Below are 22,084 nucleotides of genomic sequence, written 5' to 3'. Positions count from 1 at the left end.
CCCAAATTACTATAGACCAATATGCATCATACCAGCTGTCGCTAAAATTCTAGAAAATGGTATTACTTCTCGCATGACAGACTTCCTGAACAAAACAGGGCAATTGTCCGTAAGGCAATATGCCTACCGTGCAGGAAGATCTACCACAATGATGGCTCGCGAAGTGATAATTACGTCGTATACTAACGAGCGGTTAGTGAAGAAAAGAGGGAGGTCGCAGTACTCTTCTGCGACCTCTCAAAAGCCTTCGATGTGGTAGACCATGACGTAATATCACAAAAAAACGACAGACCTTAAACTTCATGATGAACTTCCTGCGCGAAAGACGGCAATATGTGGTGGGTCAAATAGGCAATATAAAATCGGATGGCTTGGCCACAGAAATAGGCGTTCCTCAAGGCTCATCTCTGTCTAATCTGGCTTTCTCACTCATGCTTAACGATCTCCCAAACATAGCAAAGGTTGGAGAAGTATTTATGTATGCAGATGAAGTGGCGGCCGTTGTCACTGTCGAGACAAATTTTAGATTGGTGCCGATTGAATGGACTACTACTAAACCTAACTAAAACCCAATTCATGCAGTTTGACTTATCAGAAAGAATTCGCGGTCCACTCAATATAATCCATCAAGGCACAAAAAAAATTCAACAAGTGTCAACTGTCATTTTTCTGGGCTTCCAGCTTGACCAAATACCACACTGACCTGCGATTCCCACGTGAGGCTTTGGTCAAGCTGGAAAAAAAATGGCACACAATTTTTTTGTGCCTCAACTGAGCAAGGCTTGCTTTGCTGGCAAGGCTAAGCCAGACTTGACAGGCAGTGCGGGCGTGCTATTACGCAGGCATACAAGCCGTCATACAATACGGCGGCCTGGAGTTCTGGGGCCGAGCTGCTAAGTGGGAACTAGGGCTTCCAAATACCGGACCTTATCCAATACCGGTATTCATTCCGGTATTGGCGATTTCAATACCGGGATCCCGGGATCCCGGTATTGAAATCGCGAAAATATAAAAACCAAGTAATTTGCTTAAAATAACAAATTTTATTCAAAATCTCGTTTGTTACTTTTTATGAGTGTTATACTACAGCGAAATCTTGCCAATCCGATTCAGTGATGGGTCAAATCGAATACATTTCGAACTTCATATGTTTCGATTTCAACCCAAAACGGTTCGCAAACTTATGTGGCCAAATCGGTTCAACTTCTATTGTTTATAAGTATACATACATAAATAGTTCAACGCCCCGTGCTCTCTATTTGTGTTATGAGTGGGACTGGGGTTACCCTCATCTGGCAGAATCATTTTAGTCCGAAACACATTTCGCATAACATGTTTCGCAGAAACACTTTCGGTCGAATGGTAATTTTGCAGAAAACTTAGTTGGCATTATTACTACCACGCATAAGATACATTTGGCAGAATATTGTTTTAGAGAACATTACTTTGGTCGAGTTTAGTTTAGCATAATTGTATGTACCATAATAATCTTATAGCATAATATTACTTAGCAGAATTATTACTCGCTATCAGAAAAGAAAAACGGCCCCAGAGTCACCGTTAGGTACGACGACGAGCGAAGCGAGGAGGAGTGTTAGGTATCTTGCATCCCCAACACATCCAGCTCGCTATCAAATAGCAAAATACAAGTTTATGCCGCCTAAATATTATGCACAAATATTATCTGCAAATGTATTGTTCGACTAGAAGACTATTATGCTCATCAACATTATGACAACAGACGATTCGGTATTACAAAAATCTGCGAAATGATTTATGCCAAAGCATATTCTGCGTAAGATGTTTCTGCCAATCGTGACTTCTGCCAAGAACTTTTATACAAATCAAATATATGCGAAAAATGTTTCTCCAAGACAATATTGAACCGATTCTGTAAGTTTAGATATCGCCGCCAGATCGGACATTTCGCAAGAAGACTCGGCCATCCATAGCAAACCATGTTTTGTGCCAAATCAATCTTTAGGCTCGTGCGGAATAGAACCTTGTAGTTCAGTAGGTAATCTTTTACATTTTATATAAATTGTCCCACATACATAATTTCATTATAAATCACATTAAGAAAATAATCATGATAATCAAAATCAAGAAGATTACTTCGCGGAATAGGAACACTTAATCTACGGATTAGAAAAGTAATTTTCTTGATTTTGATAGTTCAGATTTCCCAATTTCGTTAATATAGGGAATATTACGGCAAAGTTTTGCGCTAGAGTTCAACACATTGACGCACATGCAACGTAAACAAAACCATAGAGTAGCTACGTTAAACGTTAGCTTCTATGCATTAACCAATTTTTTGAAAAGTTATATCTATGAGATAGATTATAGATGCATCAGGGCGATTTGTTTACAGAGGGTCTATGGTCTGTTGCAAATACGTTTGACGTGTTGTTTCTCTGTCACACTTACGTGCGAATTCACAAGTGCGACAAATGTGTCAAAAAGGTTCGCGACAGGCCCTCCTCAATGAATGCTTTTGACACGTATCTTTATCTAGGTAATCATCGAAAAAACAAGTAGTACTTAAGTTTAGTTACTGCACATCATATTATTGTAATGGATTTACTGCTCTATTTCATATAAGGGTTCCCCCCACATCTAGCGTCTCGTGAGCGTAGCGTCGGGCCAACTGTATGGCAAAGCCTGACGCTGCGTCGGCGCGACGCTAGATGTGGGGGGGGGGGACTCTAAATCTAGTTATTTGTATGTTTAACCGTATTATAGGTGTGTGTTTTTTTTGTTTTCCTTTAAATTCGACACGTTGGTTTGTTAGACTTGTTAGGTTCATAACTATTACATATCACTTTACAACAAAAATGCGAAAACTGTTGTAAGAAGCTTTTTTTTCATGTATGAAGATTTGTACGACATAGTGGAAACAACAATTTCGATACAAAGGAAAGAAAGGGGAGGCCTTTGCAAAGCAGTGGGACACCATTTAGGCTAATAAAAAAATATATAAGTGATTCTGAGCTCAAAAAAACCCAAAAACATTAGGATCTGTGAGAATCAGGTTTCTACCTACTACAAAAAATATTTTGACAATAAGCCTCTAAAATACCTACTCCATTGTTAAAAATTAATTGGAAAGAGTTTTAGCAGTCCCATATTTTTTGTAAAATATTCCTGAAGCCAGTATTGTTGAGTATTAACTTTTTTTAGGTATTTATTTGTAAGTCTTCAATTACTCTGCCCAGCAACTTTTGTTGTTGACTGTGAAGCTGTAGATTCACACTGGAATTTTTCACTTCCCTTTTTAGTAAGGATTATTTTAACCTTCTGAATGTTCTTTATAAGTTTTGAACTAAAATAGTGTAAAATGGTGTATAAAAATTATTATACTCAGGGGTTCCATGTTGTAGTGGGCGTCGTCTTGTATTCTCCGCCCATCGTGAGCCACTCCCCGCGCAAACGCCGCCCAGCCGACCAAACTGTGACGTATATACATAGACTGTCCATCAACTAGTATCTAAATCCATGCCAAACTGCGCACATAATGATAATTGTTAACCAACTTATTAGGTATTGTCCCAGGGTTAACCGAGAATATTAACATTATTTTGAGAGCCCCGTTGTCAACTAGGTTCACTATGTATGTCTGTCTGTTCTTCCGAGGCTTTGATCCGTAATAGCTAGTGACAGAAAACTGCAATTATGAATTTGAAATGGATATAACGTAAATTATGCATACGAATATTGGTACTTACCTACCTCCCCTTACGTTAAGTGGGGGCGTTTTTTCCGGCATGACATCTATGTATGTATAATTGTATATTGTGGGATTTATCGATAGGTCTATCAAAAAGAACAGGAATTGTTAAAAACCATTTTTTGATGATGTCTTTTAGCGCTGTAAAATAACGTTTTGCCTTACGTAAAAGAAGACGTCATTTTGAGCGTAGGTATTACAAAGGGAAATGGCGATGGCGTGCCTACTTAACTTAAACTTTTGCGGTTATTTTTATTACCAACAATTAAAAGTTACTTGCTATTTTAGACGCTACAGGAAAGGTCAATATCCATACAAATGCTCGCGACTATTTTCTTCCCTGGTTTTAGAAGTTATTTTTAGGTAGATATTTTTTCTATGTACTGTTTTGCTTTCTGAAATATATTCTGAATATTATTGCGATACAATAAAGTGTGTTAATTCACAAAATCAAACCATAAAGTTAGAAATAAAATTAAAGTCTCTTACAGTGCATCAGTTGTTTAATGTAGAGCTAAGCTTCTTGACATTTTGACGACCGGTCTGGCGCAGTCGGTAGTGACCCTGCTTGCTACGCCGCGGTCCCGAGTTCGAATCCCGGTAAGGGCATTTATTTGTGTGATGAACACAGATATTTGTTCCAGAGTCATGGATGTTTTCTACGTATATAAGTATTATTAAGTTATATCGTTGTCTGAGTACCCACAACACAAGCCTTCTTGAGCTTACCGTGGGCCTCAGTCAATCTGTGTAAGAATGTCCTATAATATTTATTTATTTATTTTAAACGTTTGTCAAGACACGGAAATATGTAGACTGCCGGTCCTCTGCCTGGGAGCGTAAACTTAAACCCGTATTCCCTAATAAGCAGAGCATATTAAACCGCCCAAGTTTCAGTCCACCCACACCACAATTGAACCCATATCGCACAATAATATGAAGAAAGGGGGCGGTGAACTTCTTGCAAAACCTCTCTGTGGTGAGAGTCATGCTTAATGATACCTACCTTCATAAAGCAGCTAGTGTAGATCTGTATTAGCTTACATAAATCATTCTTTATTTATTTATTTAATCGTATGGCATACACAAAAACAGGCAGTTATATGAATGTTAGAGAATACACATTAAAATACAATATTACAATGCAATACCTTATTTATTAAAAATTAAGAATAAAATATTAAAATAGAGCATTCATAAATTAGAAGTGTCTAAAAGCTGGTGTATCGGATCTAAGTAGGAATTAGATCTTGCTGTGCTAAAGAATTGTTTTAAAAGGCTAAAAAAGATTATTTTACAAAAATCGTCAGATGGCTTTGGTAAGCTGGAGTGAAGTCAATACGAGGGCTGTTACTTACGTTACCGGAATGGACCACTTACAGGAACAATATTGAATATGTTTATATAAGAAATAAAAATAGAACTTTGCAAGTAGAAAACAGTTGGTTTCATATATCTATTAGTCGGTTTCACATTGTTAGCATCATTAAAAAATGTTTGTTTCATCTTCAACGGATTTACTAGTGAAAATTTTAGTGTGATGTTTTTTCTACGATTTTTGCCTTGGGTTTACTCAAAAATATCTATATATATATTTTTAAAAATATATAATATCTATATTTAAAAAAATATATAATATATATATTTTTTCGACTTTAGGGGAGCAAGTCCCATCGAAGATCAATATGTATCGACGGTTTAATGAGTTTGATCGTGAATTTTTAAAAAAGGCTCAAATTCAGCTATTATGCCACAAAGTATAAATGCTGTGTGCGACCTCATAATGCAAGATCGTCATAGTATATATCACAAGATAGAGGCGTCTCTTGGAAACAGTATGACGCACATTTGTAAGATATTACATGAAACGACCTCATAATGCAAGATCGTCATAGTATATATCCAGAGATAAAGGCGTCTCTTGCAAACAGTATGACGCGCATTTGTATAATATTACATGAAAATTTGACTGTAAAACAAAGATAAGTTCGCAAAATAGCCGTTTTTACGTACAAAATGTACGTTTTGTATACAAAAATCAGAATGGTAAAAGGGCTATGAAAAGTGCAACAATAAAAATGGAAAAGTGCATAATTGGTCTCGTCTAACAAATATGAAGACAATAAAAGCATTTTCCCCTCACTGGCTCGGAAACACGTGTTTTATCCTTCAATGCCAACTGGTAAAAACGCATTTTATCCACTAGTGGACAAAGTCATTTGACCTTGCATATAGTCAAATTTTCTGCTTTAAAATTGATAAAAGTGGGTAAGTCTAGTGATGAAGATGACTTACCACCTGTGGAACTACTGAAAGCAGTGATATACGCGTTTTTTGCGTTGTACTTTTCTCGCTATAGTGAAGGGAAAAGTTTTTTACAACTATAGATATTTATTAGTTTTTTTGTTTTCCGGATACATAAATAGCAGCCCTCGTACACTTTTCTATTTTGTCTGGTAATACTGTGTACTTATGCAATTCCACGCCGATCGACTCGATGATGACTGATGACTAACTATGAGTGTATTACAATTACTTGCCCCTGTACAGGATATGTGCATTGTATGTATTTTTCACCTGTTCTCGCACGCTCTGAGGCAGTAACAAGTAGTTTTTGTAGTTTATTCATCTGGTAAATACTAATTAAATAAATAAATATTTTAAGACCTCTTTCACAGATTAACTAAGTCTCACGGTACGCTCAAGAAGGCTTGTGTTGTGAGTACCCACAAAGATACCTATATGTATAATATAACATGCAAATACTTATACGTACATAGAAAACACCCATGACTCAGGAACAAATATCTGTGCTCATCTTGCGCTGTGTATTGTATCCATTACTTACTTATACAGTGTGTTATCAGTAAGTGCTTCGGACATACGAGTATATATTTCTTTAACACGACAATGTTGCACCAAAATTGCTGGAAAAGTTACGATGTCTAACAAAAAAAAAACATATCACGGAACCATAAATAATAAGATAATTATGCTGGTTTAGATGGCAATGGCATTAGATATTTAGGTACTTATGTCCATTCTCTCTTATACCCGGAATCTCATATAGACAATACCTATAGCGAAATAGTCTTATCATGTATCTGAGCGAAACTTCGAAAAAATGACCGGCATCCATCTACGAGGTGATTGCGATGTGATGACGATGAAGCTGCGCTGTTAAATTGCAATGTAATTATCATTGATGATTCCTCTAGGTAATAGCGACGTCTAATTAATGTATACTTGATTCTATTTTAATAACGATCCATAATTTAAAAATAAACAAATATTTGTTTAGAATCTTTGTGTGCACGCAGAAATAATCAGGAGGTACAATGTAGAAAATACTTACCTATTTACATGTTAAAATGCATGCCCTTTTTCTGTTTCGATGAAAGGAACTCTAGCAATCGAAGACTCGTTTCTATATTTTTTTAAATAAATCACGTGTAATGTAACATTTCTATTGCACCGATGTTCTGCAATAGAAATGCACGTTAAAGTGATACCTGCACATAATAGTTTCCGATACGCTGCTGCAACAAAGAGCTAAATGTACAAGTCGCTTTGATTCCACAAGACCTTATTTGTGATGTGCACTCGCTGCATTAGTTTGCAACGATGTGCAGGGCAGGGGGAAGGGTGGGGGAGGGGTCACGTGCCGCGGGAGGGTTGCGGGGGGTGCCTACAAGGTCGCTTTGCTTCCGCGTGCGCACGATATGGCAAAGTGCGAACGCATAACCTATGGAAATTATGCATCTCGGACGTATTTCGTAATAGTTATTTGCATTGCATTCATAAGTTGCGTTTCCACGTGCATTGACAAATAAGGGCGCATATTTCATATTCTTATTTTGTAGAAATAACTGAGGTTCAAATTCGCAAACGATAAATTATTTTAAGGCCTGAATTACACGGTACGAGATTCGAATCCAGCATGAGAATTTCATTACAATGTAGCATTTGATGGGCCGGATGAATTGGATGTAACCTCAATAGTCCGCAAGTTCCGCAACTTATCTTAAATCGCATGCGAGTTCGCGCGCCGATGCGATGCGGCTGATGCGCTGATTGCGCCGTACATTAGCTACAATCGAAACCGATGCCATTCTTGCAATGATATAACTGGATTGGCATGATAATCAAAATCAAATATGTACCGCGAATAGATAATGGATTAACAAAGTAATCTTTTTGATTTTATCGTGCATTTTCCGCAAAGTAAGGCCTGTGTGCGTAGCCGAATGCACAAACGCTCCCGAAACGCTCACGATAATATCTCTTTCGTAGCTTTCTATCTCTATCGCGCTTGCGTATTGGCGCGACAAAGCCAGACTACCTTTCACGGCGTTTCGTTTTCGTTTCGCGTCGCAGAAATGCCATTTGGCTACGGGGCCCGATGTCATCGATAAATGACATAAATATCTACTTACGAGGGCCGATCTGAAAGTTTTTAGCTGCAAAGCTCTATTCAGACGATTGGTACTAAGTATTGTGGTAAATAATTATGTACCTAATTACATTTACTAAGGCACAAACGTTCAAAAATACCATGAACATTTTCTAGTGTCTTAACCGTCTATCTTAACGTCCCATGTATACTTATTTCACAACCTAGCAGTTATAATTATTTATAATATCGTCACTACTTTTAAAAAATCTCGTATTTCACGCTGTTCCTCAAAGTTAAAACGCAGTAAGTCTATATGCATTCAATACATACTTACTACAATTTTCTTTTCATTGACAGACGAAGATACAAGTTTTTTTAAAAGTAGTGACGATATGTATGTACACATTTTTTTAAGTATCCCGAATTAGAGAGAAACTCAATTAAAAGGCAGTTAGATAACCCTAGTGACTAATAGGTACTACTCTAGTCAGCGCATGGTTACGTTTACCGCAGCCCAGCGTTGCGCAATAATCGTAACCCTGCACTTGAACTACAACATTACACACTTACGAGTTAGTATGTAATGTTGAAGAGTTGTTCGCATCAATTACATCGTAAATGTACGGTTTTCGAGGTGGAAAACTTGGATTTGACGTTACGTTTATCTCTAGCAATATATAATACAAATTAGAACTGTACATAATTACCTCATTTGATGCAAGGCAACACCCCATAATTGTTACGATTTAAATTCATCATGTAGGACACTTACGATGTATGAAATGACTTTCGACTGGCAGTTTTGTGTTAAGTATTGATAGGGAACAAAAACAGAATTTAATCCCTTTTGTTAAATGTATTAAACCCTGTATATCATCACATCACTGATGTGACATCAGATATTCAAATAGCAATAGCTGTTATTGGCAATCCTGCAAAGTATTTAATAGTTATTTGTTATTTATTGACACCTACGTTAGCGAAAGATTCCAACACTCGTAGTTCAGTTCGAAAAGTGGAATCTTGAGCATTGCGAGGATTTCAGGGCACGAAGGATGAACAAATTTTGAGCAAATTAAACACATCATTTTTCACCACGCCAACACGAGCAAAATACTAACTGTAAAACAACAAACGAAATCAAATGCATCAGCGTATTACATTTTATCATACAAAACCATCATTTAAAGGTCAATTACACTATACATCAAGTTAAAATTTGTATGAAATTACTTCGCTGCACTCTTGTGGATAAGTAAAATGCAACTTTTTCATCTATTTGTAAATAATCGAGGAGGCCTTTACCAGTTGGTGATTTAATTTAATTTAATTTAATAAGTATTAAAGACAAAAGAATACTCATACACACGCAAATGACCTCAACTCAGCATATTGCCGACGGCTTCCAGCGCTGATCTTCCGATGAGACTATTAATTGAGAAAAATCATAAACACTTAACGATACATAAATTAGATAAAGATTGTTATGATAAGACTTCCCCACGTCTTTCTGATAACAATGCCGATGTGTTCAACGTTACCTGACCTGATGGAACAATTTTCCACTTGACCTATATGCACTTCTTAATAGTTATTTGTTATACAAGGGGGCATTCGCTCGTGGTTCGAGAATAGAATCCTGAACTTAGCGAGTTTTTCAATACACGAGAAGTAAAATACGTTTGCACCCGTGTGTAACACAAAACTTTTCCCCTCACTACAGCGAGGAAACTACAACGCAAAAAATGCGTTTATCACTGCTTCCAGTAGTTCCACAGGTGGTAAATCATCTTTATTACTAGATTCACCTGCTTTTGTCAATTTTAAAGCAATGAATTTGACTATATTAAAGGTCAAATTACTTTACCCACTAGTGGATAAAATGCGTTTTTAGCCGCTAGTATTATAGGATAAAACACGTGTTTCCGAGCTAGTGAGGGAAAATAGTTTTTTATTTATTAGTTATTACAGATTTGTTTTTTAGTAATATGCTATCTCTCGAATAGGTACAAACGTAAAATACACTAGTTTACTTTAAAATACCAAAAAAAAACTCGACGAATTGAGAACCTCCTCTTTTTTCGTCGGTTCATTATTAAAGGACACAAATGTCGTTCGTAATCACATTACCTAATGTCGCTAACCGATCGTTAACCCTTATTTTATCCAGAAAATTGTCGCAATTACTCCAATGCCATCACAATGTCATTTTTAAAGTTGGCCATGTTTCATGCTGCTTCCTCGGCACACAATGCGTGTCAACGCGTCCTTTTAATCTGCAAGTGACGTCGTTGCAAGCACGAGGCTTAATACTATATGTATCCATACTATTATTATGAATGGGAAAGTGTGTGTGTCTGTTTGTTTGTCCGTCTTTCACGGCAAAACGGAGCGACGAATTGACGTGATTTTTTTAAGTGGAGATAGTTGAAGGGATGGAAAGTGACATAGGCTACTTTTTATCTCTTCCTAACCCCCCACTTCCCTAAAATGTGAACCTTTGTATGGAGCATTCCTCAATTTTCGGATTTAACGCGAGCGAAGCCGCGGGTAAAAGCTAGTCTATAATAAACGCTTCGTCCTCAGGCACAGATAATCAAAATAACTGTTTCAATTAGCATCGAAAGTGAACTGTTGCAGGTTTGAAAAATTAGTGCTTCAAGTAGGTCGTTATACTTGTATTTTTTGAATAAACAAAACTGCATTAAGAAGCTCTTACATATTTACTTGCTATATTATTTAAATCGAAAAAGTGAGTGTTAAAATTAATTTTCATCACTCTTAAATATAAATAAATATTATAAGACATTCTTACACAAAATTGACTGAGGCGAGGCCCACGGTAAGCTCAAGAAGGCTTGTGTTGTGGGTACTCAGACAACGATATATATAATATATAAATACTTATATACATAGAAAACATTCATGACTTAGGAACAAATATCTGTGATCATCACACAAATAAATGCCCTTACCGGGATTCGAACCCGGGACCGCGCGCAGCAGGCAGGGTCACTACCGACTGCGCCAGACCGGTCGTCAAAACCACACAATAAGTCCACAATAAGTGTGCAAATGAATGGAGATGATGGAGCGGGAGTAATTAATAAAAAAAACATTCTCCCTCGGGAGTAATGACATGAAGTTTCTAGTACCGTTCTTAACTATTTTTTATCTTTTGTATTGCAATAGTGATGAAAAACATTGTGTGCAACTCGGGGCGTAATAATATTGCAAACTCGAGCCTATAAATAAAAAGCTCCAGAAAGCCGTCGCGATTTAACTTACTCTCGTTATCAACTTGCGCCCGACGTTACACTATGTACTATTGTTTGTCTCCGGTTTGAGAAAAAATCGGAAGTGGCAAATACTCTGCACGTTGTGTTACGAGTGTCTGTGACGTTTGTGAGTGTTAGCATAAAATTGAACGTCACAGATGTAATCGAGCCTTTAATTTTGCAACATTACTTTGGTTATACCTATAGAGTACTTTTCGAGGAAGTTTGTTGGTGAGTGACGATTACGTATTTGTACCGCCTGCTCTTAGTCAACTTCAGTTACCTACGTAAGTACGCAGGTAACTGAAGTTGACTAAGAATATTTTCCGCACGCAATGGGTGAGCGGAAAATATCCATTATGAGAAAGTTTCGGTAACGTAATTTACTTACTGAAATCATTTCTGGAACGTGCTTCTGACGTGAAAAATTGCTAAATTGGTATTTTTTGAGCCTTATTATTACAGTTTTTTTTAGACAAAACAAGAATTTAGTAATATTATAATATAATATGAAATTGTTTGTTGTATATAAAGGCCCAGTTTAAGTTTAGGAGCTCCTATTTTTTTGCTAAATCCTCTAATAGTAAGGCGGCGGAATTGAAAAAACTCGTCTAGTTTTGAAGTTGATGTGACTGGAGAGTATACTGCTGACAAGTGGTATCGTTGTGATCGGTAGACTTTACTGAGTACGAAATGACTTGTCGCATTCTCAGACTGTGGGGGGGTTAACTATGACGTCACAAAGATCGCGGTCCCGGGTTTCAATTTTTTGCCAATTTTTCTAGAACCCCTTATCCAATTTTGAAAAATTAGGTGTCGATTGAAAGCGTATAACATGCTGATTAAGATTTCTTATATGTGAAAAGTATAGTTTTGTTAGTTATTTTTTAATTAACAATAATGCAAAAAATACTTTTTTTTACTCTCTTTTTTTATTTTTGTGACTCAAAAAGGAAATGAAAACGGCCACTTAGCTAAAAAATATGTTATATAAATCATTTAACTACATTATTAAGCTATCTGTTGCTTTTTAAATTTCTACGATCGGATAATAAATAAGCAAACTACAACCACATACCTGTAGGCGGGGAGTACCGCTTGACACGCGTTCCCATACATTCGGCGTCTACCAAATTACACCTCGCGCAAAATTCGTTTCAAGCAGGTATACCTCTTATCTTATTCGTTGTAACCTATCAATATTGGTATCATTTGAAAGGACAATTAAAGTACTTTAAGAAACAATGTCAATCATTTTCTTAAAATCAATAATCGCCAGTCTGCGGTGGTTACAAAGGAAAAAAGTGGGTATGCAATTTGACTGGTTTCCTAGGTTTGATACCCTAGACGAGTTTAAAAGGGGAGGTAAAGGTGACATATGAGTTGCTCTCTGGCCTAAAAGCTACACAGAGGGTCAGGGGAGAAAAAAACTAGGGTTTAAGTTTAGTTTTAAGTAATTTTTTTTTATTTGTTGATTTTATTGTGTTTAATTTTTTTGTAATTTTATCAAGGATAAACGTTGGTTTCTTTTGCTGAAAATTCCCTTTTTTATGAGAAATGTTATGAATTTCATGGCATTTTCCGATAGAGACTAAAATTAACTTTCAAATAAGGCCTCATAGTCATACTTTTTTTAACCCCCCCACAGTCTGAGAATGCGACAAGTCATTATTTCGTACTCAGTAAAGTCTACCGATCACAACGATACCACTTGTCAGCAGTATACTCTCCAGTCACATCAACTTTTTCCGAGACCCTCTCGCCGCTCTACTATAAAGTGTCCAACAGTATTTTCGTAAATTTAAGATAAAAAATATGAATATACTTACCCAAAAATTTATAAAGCATAGTTGAATAAGGTTTTAAAAATTAAGGTAGGTAGATCCAGCTAAACTATGTATATTAATTTTGCTTTTTAGGGTTCCGTACCAAAAAGGTACAAAAGGAACCCTTATGGCGACGCTCTGTCCGTCTGTCTGTCTGTCTGTCACATTTCTAAATATCTCGAGAACTAGTTATGCTATATCGACTTGAAATTTGGAATATTTATGAACATGGTGAACCTCTACAATGTGAAAGTATTTTTTTTTTAATTTATTAATATTAATTATAGAAAATGGCAAAAATGAAAGGGGGGCAAACTATTAATGTCAAGTTACTAGGTCAAGTGGGGTATCGTTAGAAAGAGCTCAAACTGTACATATCAAAACTATTTTTTTCATAATGTTTTTGTTGTGGAAAAAATCGTTTTTTGAAGGAAAATGTAAAAAAAATTGCTGTACGTTGACCGCTCATTTCCTACATCACGTTTTTCCTGATACATTATAATGGGGTCGGGTCAGGATCAGGAGCGTCTTGACGACAATGTTGTAACGTAAAGTATTGAAGTCGAATTGTCTGGATTTTCTTTGGACGTTGTTTAGTAATAAAATTGTGTATGAAATATTAGTTGCTATGTAGGAAATTGAGTCTTGAGGGATTTAGTTAAGTCTGTAGAGTTATATGAATTAACATTTGTGTCGCTTAACTTCAAACCTGGGTAATTCCATTCTGCTTTAAGGTTCATTATATAAAAAATATAATATAATCTGAAAAATAATCAACCTTATAGCAGAATGGATTTACCCAGTTTTGAAGTCAGGCGACACCTTTGATGATTCGACTATTGAAAGGTTGTACGGAACCCTCGGTGGGCGAGTCCGACTCGCACTTGGCCGGTTTTTTTATATACATATATCTACAACAAGGGCAAGGGCTATATATGTACAAGAAGGGCGTATATATTAGTTTCTAAACTCACGACAGCGACGCTCTGTGGCAATTTGTATTAAACAAAAGTACACTAAGGCCATTAGATAACAAACCCGTCTCCTATGGACCTAATTAGGCTCTCGATCTTTTATTATTCTAACTATTAACATTGGCGCAGTCGGTAGGATATCATCACTGACGGTGCACTTAGGACACTTGGTACATAACATTGATGGCCTCGAATATTGTGTACGTTTACGGCCCACAAACAATCATTTTATGCACTGAAACTTTACTAATAGGAGGAGTTATTAGTCCATAAAACGAATACGTACATTCCCCGCGTGCCAAAAATCAACTCAAACAAATGAAATCTTGAAGTCGAAATCTGTTACTACTAATTTCAGGTTACAAAGTACAAGCGGAAGTCTCTCTTCAACTTGTTATATTAAAAAGTGACTTCTACTTGTAATTTGTAACAGCTTTCTGAAATGGGGAATTATCCCGGTTTAACCCGTTTCAAACCCGTAGAAGTGATTTCGGTGAAATAAAAGAAACGCCGTATTCGTAAAATATTTTATAAATAAAAACGGATTTCGTATTTCTCGGAGAACTTCGAAAAATCATTTAGGACAAAGATGAATGTTTTGTATTGTGTGTTGCAGTGCGCCTAACGCGAGCTCGGCACCGCCGTATGAGCTGACGGCGAGCGCGGGCAGCTGCGCCGACGCGGGCGGCGCACTGCTCCCGGCGCAGCCGCACCAGCCACACTCCTCGCAACCGAGACATGACCCGCGCAAGAGAAAGGACAAGCACTTGTAAGTGACCGGCCACACCAGAGCGTCGCGTGTCTCGGGGCGCGCAACGGATGTCGGCGCCACGCCATCTGAGTGTAATTCAAAAAGCGTCTCCTCAGTACATTTTGTATAGGAAGGACGTAAGACGCGCCTATCCTATACAAAATGTACCGAGGAGACGCTTTTTGAATTACACTCAGGTGGCGTGGCGCCGACATCCGTTGCGCGCCCCGAGACACGCGACGCTCTGATGTGGCCGGTGCCTAAGTCTGCAACTTGAGGTGCTTATAAAAATGCGACTAAAAAAATGGTGGTGACGGTGTCCTGTGGCGTACAACGAGGCGGCAAGATAATAGTAGGTATTATGTGTACCTGTGTGGTTTGATATGAACGGCATGTTGCACGCCCTGGTGTTTGCCCTGCTAGATTAACAATTGACCAGTCCATGCTGACTAAGACCACTATATTCGTCCTATCAACATTGATTGCATTTTGGCATTTATAGTACACAGCCTACACAGTATTTAATTCAAGTACAAAATTGTAATTGAAGTTGCACCTCATTCGTTTGGAACTTAATGAAGCTGGGTGAAGTAACTTACTGAGTACCAAACGAATTATTTTTCCACAGTTACATGTTTATATGCGATTCAGCAAACCAGTTGAAAACTGTCGCCCATGAATAGACAAAGTTACCAAACGTTGTTCAATTATGTATAAACATCATATTTAAGTAATATTCAGTTAACATATGAAAACTAGTAATATTAAGTATACATGGTGTTACAGTGGCGCTGACCGATACGAGATGTCCAGCTGCGAGCCGAGCCTGCACGCCCCGGCCATACCCTCCTCCCCCAGCTCCCACCGCAAGCGCAAGGGATCATCTTAGTAAGTTCCTTACCTATCATTTGTTTTAGCGTTCCGTACCAAAAAGGTACAAAAAGTGCAACCCTTATGGTGCGACGTGCGACTTTGTCCGTCTCTCTGTCTGTCTGTTTTCCTCAGAGGTGGAGGTAATCCTCATTGGATACGGTATTCTCTGACAGCATGCTCGACTCAACTGGGCTGGGATATGGTTGATAAAAGCAGTATCTAAAACGAATGGCCAGCCGATGGATCAGAGTGACGGCGAGAGTAAAAGGGGTTAGTTGTTGCCGAAGGCCTAGCAAAGATGAGGTGGGGCATAATCTATAGGTATTGTTTTTAATATTTGGCCTCCAGAGCAGGGCTGCTGCTGCTTGGCAACGCCTATAGGTATTTGAATATTTCGGTTTTAACAAACCTTTTTACAGCGAACCATAATTAAAGGAAATGATTTCATATTTTCTTCTTATAATAAGTCAAAAAACAAATTATAAAGAAAACTGAACAACAAATTTGTAATTTACGGGGATCACAGATCGTAAAACTTATACGAGTATCTTAGGTAATTATAGTAACAACAAAAGTTCTTGAACTCTGTTAATTTTTCAAATATTGCCGAACTAACGTTTATAATGCATCGATCGTAACACTGTACAATACATGTACATGAACGGTAGACCTTCGAATTGAATACCCCGTCATTACAAATAAGTGAGTACAATGAAAGCAATTAGAGCTGAGCAGAGCAGCGGCTGCGACCAGCTCGGGCCGTTGCCGGGCGACGGCGCGGCGGCCGAGGCCCTCGCCCACCTGTGAACCCGACCCCTCGCCAGCACCACAGACACTTTAAATGCCACCTCTCAAACTTTTTAACGGGGTATGTTGATATTGTTACTGATTTGAACGCTGAGTAACTGTTGAAAAACAAAATATCCATCATACGGATTCAGTTAAATTAACTCATTGAATCGACTTTTATGAATTTGTTGTGCCAGTATTTTATGGTTTTATGATGTTTTGAATAGGTACGTGACACGTACGTGCGTCAACTTTCGTTTCGACTAGAGATGGGCCGAATATGGACTTTGCCGAATACGAATATTCGGCCGAACATTCGGTTCAGCTCTTACCGAACCGAACATTCGACCGAATATTCGGTTACGCCATATTTTTAAGGGGATTAATTTAAACTATTAAATGATTGATAATCGTTACATATGTTACTACCACTATGTTTTTATGATTTAGTAGATAACTATTTAGTTAAAACAACTCTGAATTCTTCTCAACTCTTAAACTACGGTTTTTTAACTTAAAAAAAAAAAATCGTATTTATATTTTGACGCATAGGTGACTCTTTTATTAGCAGTTCCTCAAAAAACTACTAAAATAGGAGCTTATTATCCAATGGAATACGTAAGATCTTCATTAATTACTTACTTTCTTTATTCGGTAAATATTCGGCAATGCAACCGAATAATTCCGCCGAATACGAACAATTAAAAACTTGCCGAATATGCCGAATACCGAATATTTACCGAATATTCGGCCCATCTCTAGTTTCGACTATTGAAATCTGTGCTTATTCATAATATTCATTGTCTATGGAAACCTAAACTAAAAATTAACACTAATCATTATTTTTCCTTGACAAATATCGAGAACATCATATTTTTGTATATTTTAGACTAAAATCTGAATATACAAAATCTGTGGGAATTTTCCATTCGTACAGCTCTATTATTGGAAGAGGTAACTGACATGAAGTGATCCTATGTTGGTCGCAGAGTAAATGAACGGAATGGAATTATCTTCTATTGGTATTCTTGCATCATTAATTGAGATTTAAGGTGCTTATCGTCCATGTCGAAAAGGCAGTGGGGCAGCGAGTGAGTGCCGCGTGTCATAATTACCTATGACAAGCTTGAGCCGCCGATGCCCCACGACGATTGCTAATTAACCAATCTAAGTTTAGTCCGCAAGGGCGTCCGCATTTATTACTTCGGCTTATTGATGCGTCGCGGATACTCCTCAATTATCTTATCTCTGTGATCTAAGTTATATCACTTATATCTTGGCATTTAGGAAGGTATCTATAGATATCTTTTATTACCTATTAATTACCTTAAAGACATGTAATTAAAAACATAGGAGTCGAGTACATATGTTTAGTAGTTATATTCATGATTTCACAATCATAGACTGCATTTCAAATTTCTTTTAGCATGGGTTCCGAAAGCCCGGATATGGGATTTTTCTCGATAGAAATTCAAACGATATCCCATCGCAGTCTTTTGCTAAAAATATGCCTCCTACATTTTATAATATAAAAAATGGGTACAGATGTAGTGCGAAATGAGTTTCCTTCGTATTCTTTCGGAAACGTACGAACGTGTCATGCTATTTCCGTCGGTATCAGACCTCTCAGTATAAGATGTACTGACACTGTTTGAACTAGCATGAAAAAACGTTTCTGAAAAAATATAAAGGAGACTATTTTCACATATCTGTAATTATCGGTATCTACTGCCCGCCATTGGACGTAATTCAGAATCGACCGAATTCACATGTGAATAATATAGGAAATGGTCAAATTTATTTGGTTTATTATTAGGACCAACATTTAAAATTCAAATCCGGACTAAGTCTGTCTCCGAACACGAGTTATTCAAATCGCGACGACTCCCCGGGTCCTGCATACGCTCAAGCGCAACAAAAAATCCTACATATCTTATCTTGACCCATGCCAAAGTAGACATGATTATGTGACGTATTTTCTACTTTCTGATCTTTGGTCGAGAATGTTTACGTTTAATATTTATAATATAACATTTGTACCGGCCAGTAACCACCTTCTCGTGTTTATTAGAGGGGCTACAAGTTACCTACAAATCAACTGGATTATGTTTACAAAACAGGCTCCCAATTTGTGTTTCTGATATGTATAAAGGTAGTTTAATTTCATCAGCTCAACTACCGGCGAAATATCGGCGAAGTCTATGTGATGCATAATTTTTGTGTTAAGTAGTTTGAACCCTTACCCACATCCCTTATTTTAGTAATCGTTAAAAACTGGTCTGGCTGAGCATTTCTTTTTTTTTTGCCAATAAAAAAATTTTGATTGTTTTAGGGAATTTTAGGTCAATTGTACTCAGAATCACGAGTACTTTCGATCTCACTGGGAGACAAGAAGTGTCCCAGAATTTCCATACATTTTTGTTACTTTCCTCTTTTGTTACCCCATACAACATGTACGGAAAATGGTAACAAAATAAGAAAAAAATTGTATGGGACAATTTTTTTAACTACTAGGATTGAAAAAGCTAGTAATTCTGAGTAGAAATAGCAAATTTTTTTTCAAAAATATCACACTTCATAAAAGTGGCAAAAAAAAAAGAAATGCTCGGCTACGATTGGATCTAGCTGGATGTATAGGTGGGTCAAAAAGATTTAGTAAAAACGTCACTTCTGTGGACAATATTATAAAAGTTAACGACTCTGGTACATTCGTATCCCGTTTTTCCTATTTAAGTGTCAAGAACTAAAAAAATGTTTCCTGTCATTAGAATGCCGTCTAAAAATTACCACTAGATTTTCTTAACTTTTGTAATGTCCACAGGAGAGATATAACCAATTACCCATACATTAAAATCTGTTTGACCCAGGTACGTGTAACTCGTTATAGGTATTATGTTCTGTATCTAATGCTTGAAGTATTCATCTACTGACCTGCTTTAACAATCCTTATAATTGTAAAGTCATTATGAATTTGATTAAATACCAATACTCCAAAAATAAATACCTACGAAGTTTATGCAACGCCATCTTCTAAAATAAATAAATGCTACCTATAGGTTATTAGAACCGGTAATACATAAATAGCTTATTATAGCTTTTTTGGCCTTTATAAATGTTCGTCGGGGCAAGAGTATGATATAGAGTGTAAATAAAAGATGTACCTACTAACGTTGACCGAATTAGCAGAAAACACAAAGAAAAAACATTTCGCACTAGTTACATCTGTAGACAACTTTTACTTAATACTTGAAATTTAAAAAAAAATCCATACAAAATATTTATATGTCTAGTTTAATTTATTGCCCGTAAGACTTACACATTGTATGTATGAACACATCTAAATTTAGAACATATGTAGGTACCGCTAGAATAGCCTTAAATAATATTTTTGTACAAATACGTGTATTGAATTTTGCAAGCAAATCTATATACATATAGTGTGCAAGTTTTTGGCGGAGGGGTAAGTTAGGTACTGAAAAGTTTATGTAATTTTAGTTCTAGTAATCCTCCGAGCTCCGAGCAGGAGCGATGTTCACTTTCTCCATACAATGAATGTAACTTTTACGCTACCGAGTAACGTATTGTAAAATGTCGAAAACTTGTGGACCTTATGGAAGATGCTCAGTGATAAGTTATTCATCAGATTATAAGAATGTCCTATAATATTCACTGTACTTGTAATTTGTTCTGAGCAATAAAGTGTTTACTACTACTACTAGTAACAATTATTTATTATTTATTTGTATCTCCGTTTGAAACTCTCGGGTCTTTCGAGCGCGGTCATGTATAAGGCGTGCGTGGGGATATAGATCCAGCACGTAGTGGCCGTTTGGAGAGCTTTGATGTCATGTAGAACGCCTGCTGGAAGTGCTGGAACCCATTCACAGGTACATGAATAGATACCCGTGAACCTATTAATAAACCGTTATTTATTTTATTATTAATTAGATTATACGACTTGTGCGGTGTCTGTGTTTCAGCGGCGCGGGCAGCGCGTGCGACGACGACGATGGCGACGACACCCGCTCCACCCTCACGCTGCCCGACAAAAAGTGAGTGCCCAATACTCCCACCTGGACCTTATGAAAATAAATATGTATAGTATGTACTTGGGCGAACCCTCGGAGTTCTGTTTTATTATGTCGTATTTAATACCATACAATATACCGTATTTTGTGTTTAATAATGCGAAAAAAAAATCGCGTTTCCCGGGACCTATGACTAAGCTAGCCAAATTTCACAACCGGATCCCCCCACATAACAAATTTCAGCTAAATCGATGGAGCTGTTTCCGATATCGCCGGTATACCTATACAAATAAATAAACAAATTGCTCGTTTAAAGGTAAAGCCAATACGTGTAAGTGTGTCTGGCCTTCACATTTCGCATGTTTAAACAATGACCATTGTTTATTGATCGTTCAATACGTTAACCAATAATCGTGAGTAGCAAGTAGCAAAAGTAAAAACTCGCAAAATTACCTGTAACAATGAGTAAAAAGGCCAAATGTGGAGGCCAGACTCACTTCTCCTTATGACACACTTAGCCGTATTGATTGATAAATTGCTCTGATATTTAGAATAAACTATGAAAATTGTACATTGTACCATTTAAAAGTGCTTATTGTAAGCCTATTTGAATAAATAATATTTTGATTGATTGTTTGTTTTCTCTTTGTTTCAATCAGGCAAAACCACTCCGAGATAGAGAAGCGTCGCCGCGATAAAATGAACACATACATAACGGAGCTGAGCGCTATGATCCCGATGTGCGGCGCGATGGCGCGCAAGCTGGACAAGCTGACGGTACTGCGCATGGCCGTGCAGCACCTGCGGTCCGTGCGCGGCGCGCTCTCCGCCTGCCCGCTCACCGCGCGCCCGCGCCCCGCCTTCCTCTCCGAGCGCGAGCTCAACGAACTGATCCTGCAGGCGGCGCACGACTGCTTCCTGCTCGTGGTGGGCTGCGACCGAGGCAGGCTCTTGTACGTCTCCGCCTCTGTCAAGAGGATGCTCCAATATGATCAAGTAAGTTTCACGATACCCCGAAACGCGACCAATCAACATGTAATTCGTATGTCTCTTGCTGGTGCAGTATGTTTCTTAATGGTGAAATTGTTCTACTTGAGATTACATTCTGAACTTTGAGGTACATACACTGGTATCGAATAAACATAATACATAATAATTATGCGAACCGGGATCACGGGGATGAAGTTTAGGTAGGTACTCGTATAATTCGAGTAATCAGATAATAACATGTGCATGTGTGTATCGTATGTGTCTGGGGACCTGCCCAGGTAACACTAACCAAGTAGTGTTCTTTCTACGTAGGTACATAATTAAAAACCATTTTTTTTATAAACAGAAACATAAAGGCACATATAACTAAAATAATATTAAATGAACACAAATTAATAAATTAACCAAATAATTGAAACAATAACATTGAAAGTATGGTTAAACTTACG

At 37.4% G+C, this 22,084-nt stretch overlaps 1 protein-coding gene across 4 annotated transcripts in view; it reads left to right on the top strand.

Annotated features, from left to right (window-relative positions):
• The window catches only part of LOC125240544 (protein cycle), a 119,695-nt gene that overhangs the window by 54,637 nt on the left and 42,974 nt on the right, over positions 1-22,084 (top strand). For all 4 annotated transcript variants that reach the window (XM_048148448.1, XM_048148449.1, XM_048148447.1 and 1 more), the window contains 4 exons: positions 14,821-14,973; positions 15,742-15,843; positions 20,598-20,669; positions 21,305-21,641. In XM_048148448.1, coding sequence (XP_048004405.1) covers positions 14,821-14,973; positions 15,742-15,843; positions 20,598-20,669; positions 21,305-21,641 — 664 coding nt within the window. The remainder of the gene's footprint in view (positions 1-14,820; positions 14,974-15,741; positions 15,844-20,597; positions 20,670-21,304; positions 21,642-22,084) is intronic.

This window comes from Leguminivora glycinivorella, chromosome Z, assembly GCF_023078275.1.
Source record: "Leguminivora glycinivorella isolate SPB_JAAS2020 chromosome Z, LegGlyc_1.1, whole genome shotgun sequence".
Lineage (NCBI taxonomy): Eukaryota > Metazoa > Arthropoda > Insecta > Lepidoptera > Tortricidae > Leguminivora > Leguminivora glycinivorella.
This window is presented reverse-complemented; position numbering and strand designations above follow the sequence as displayed.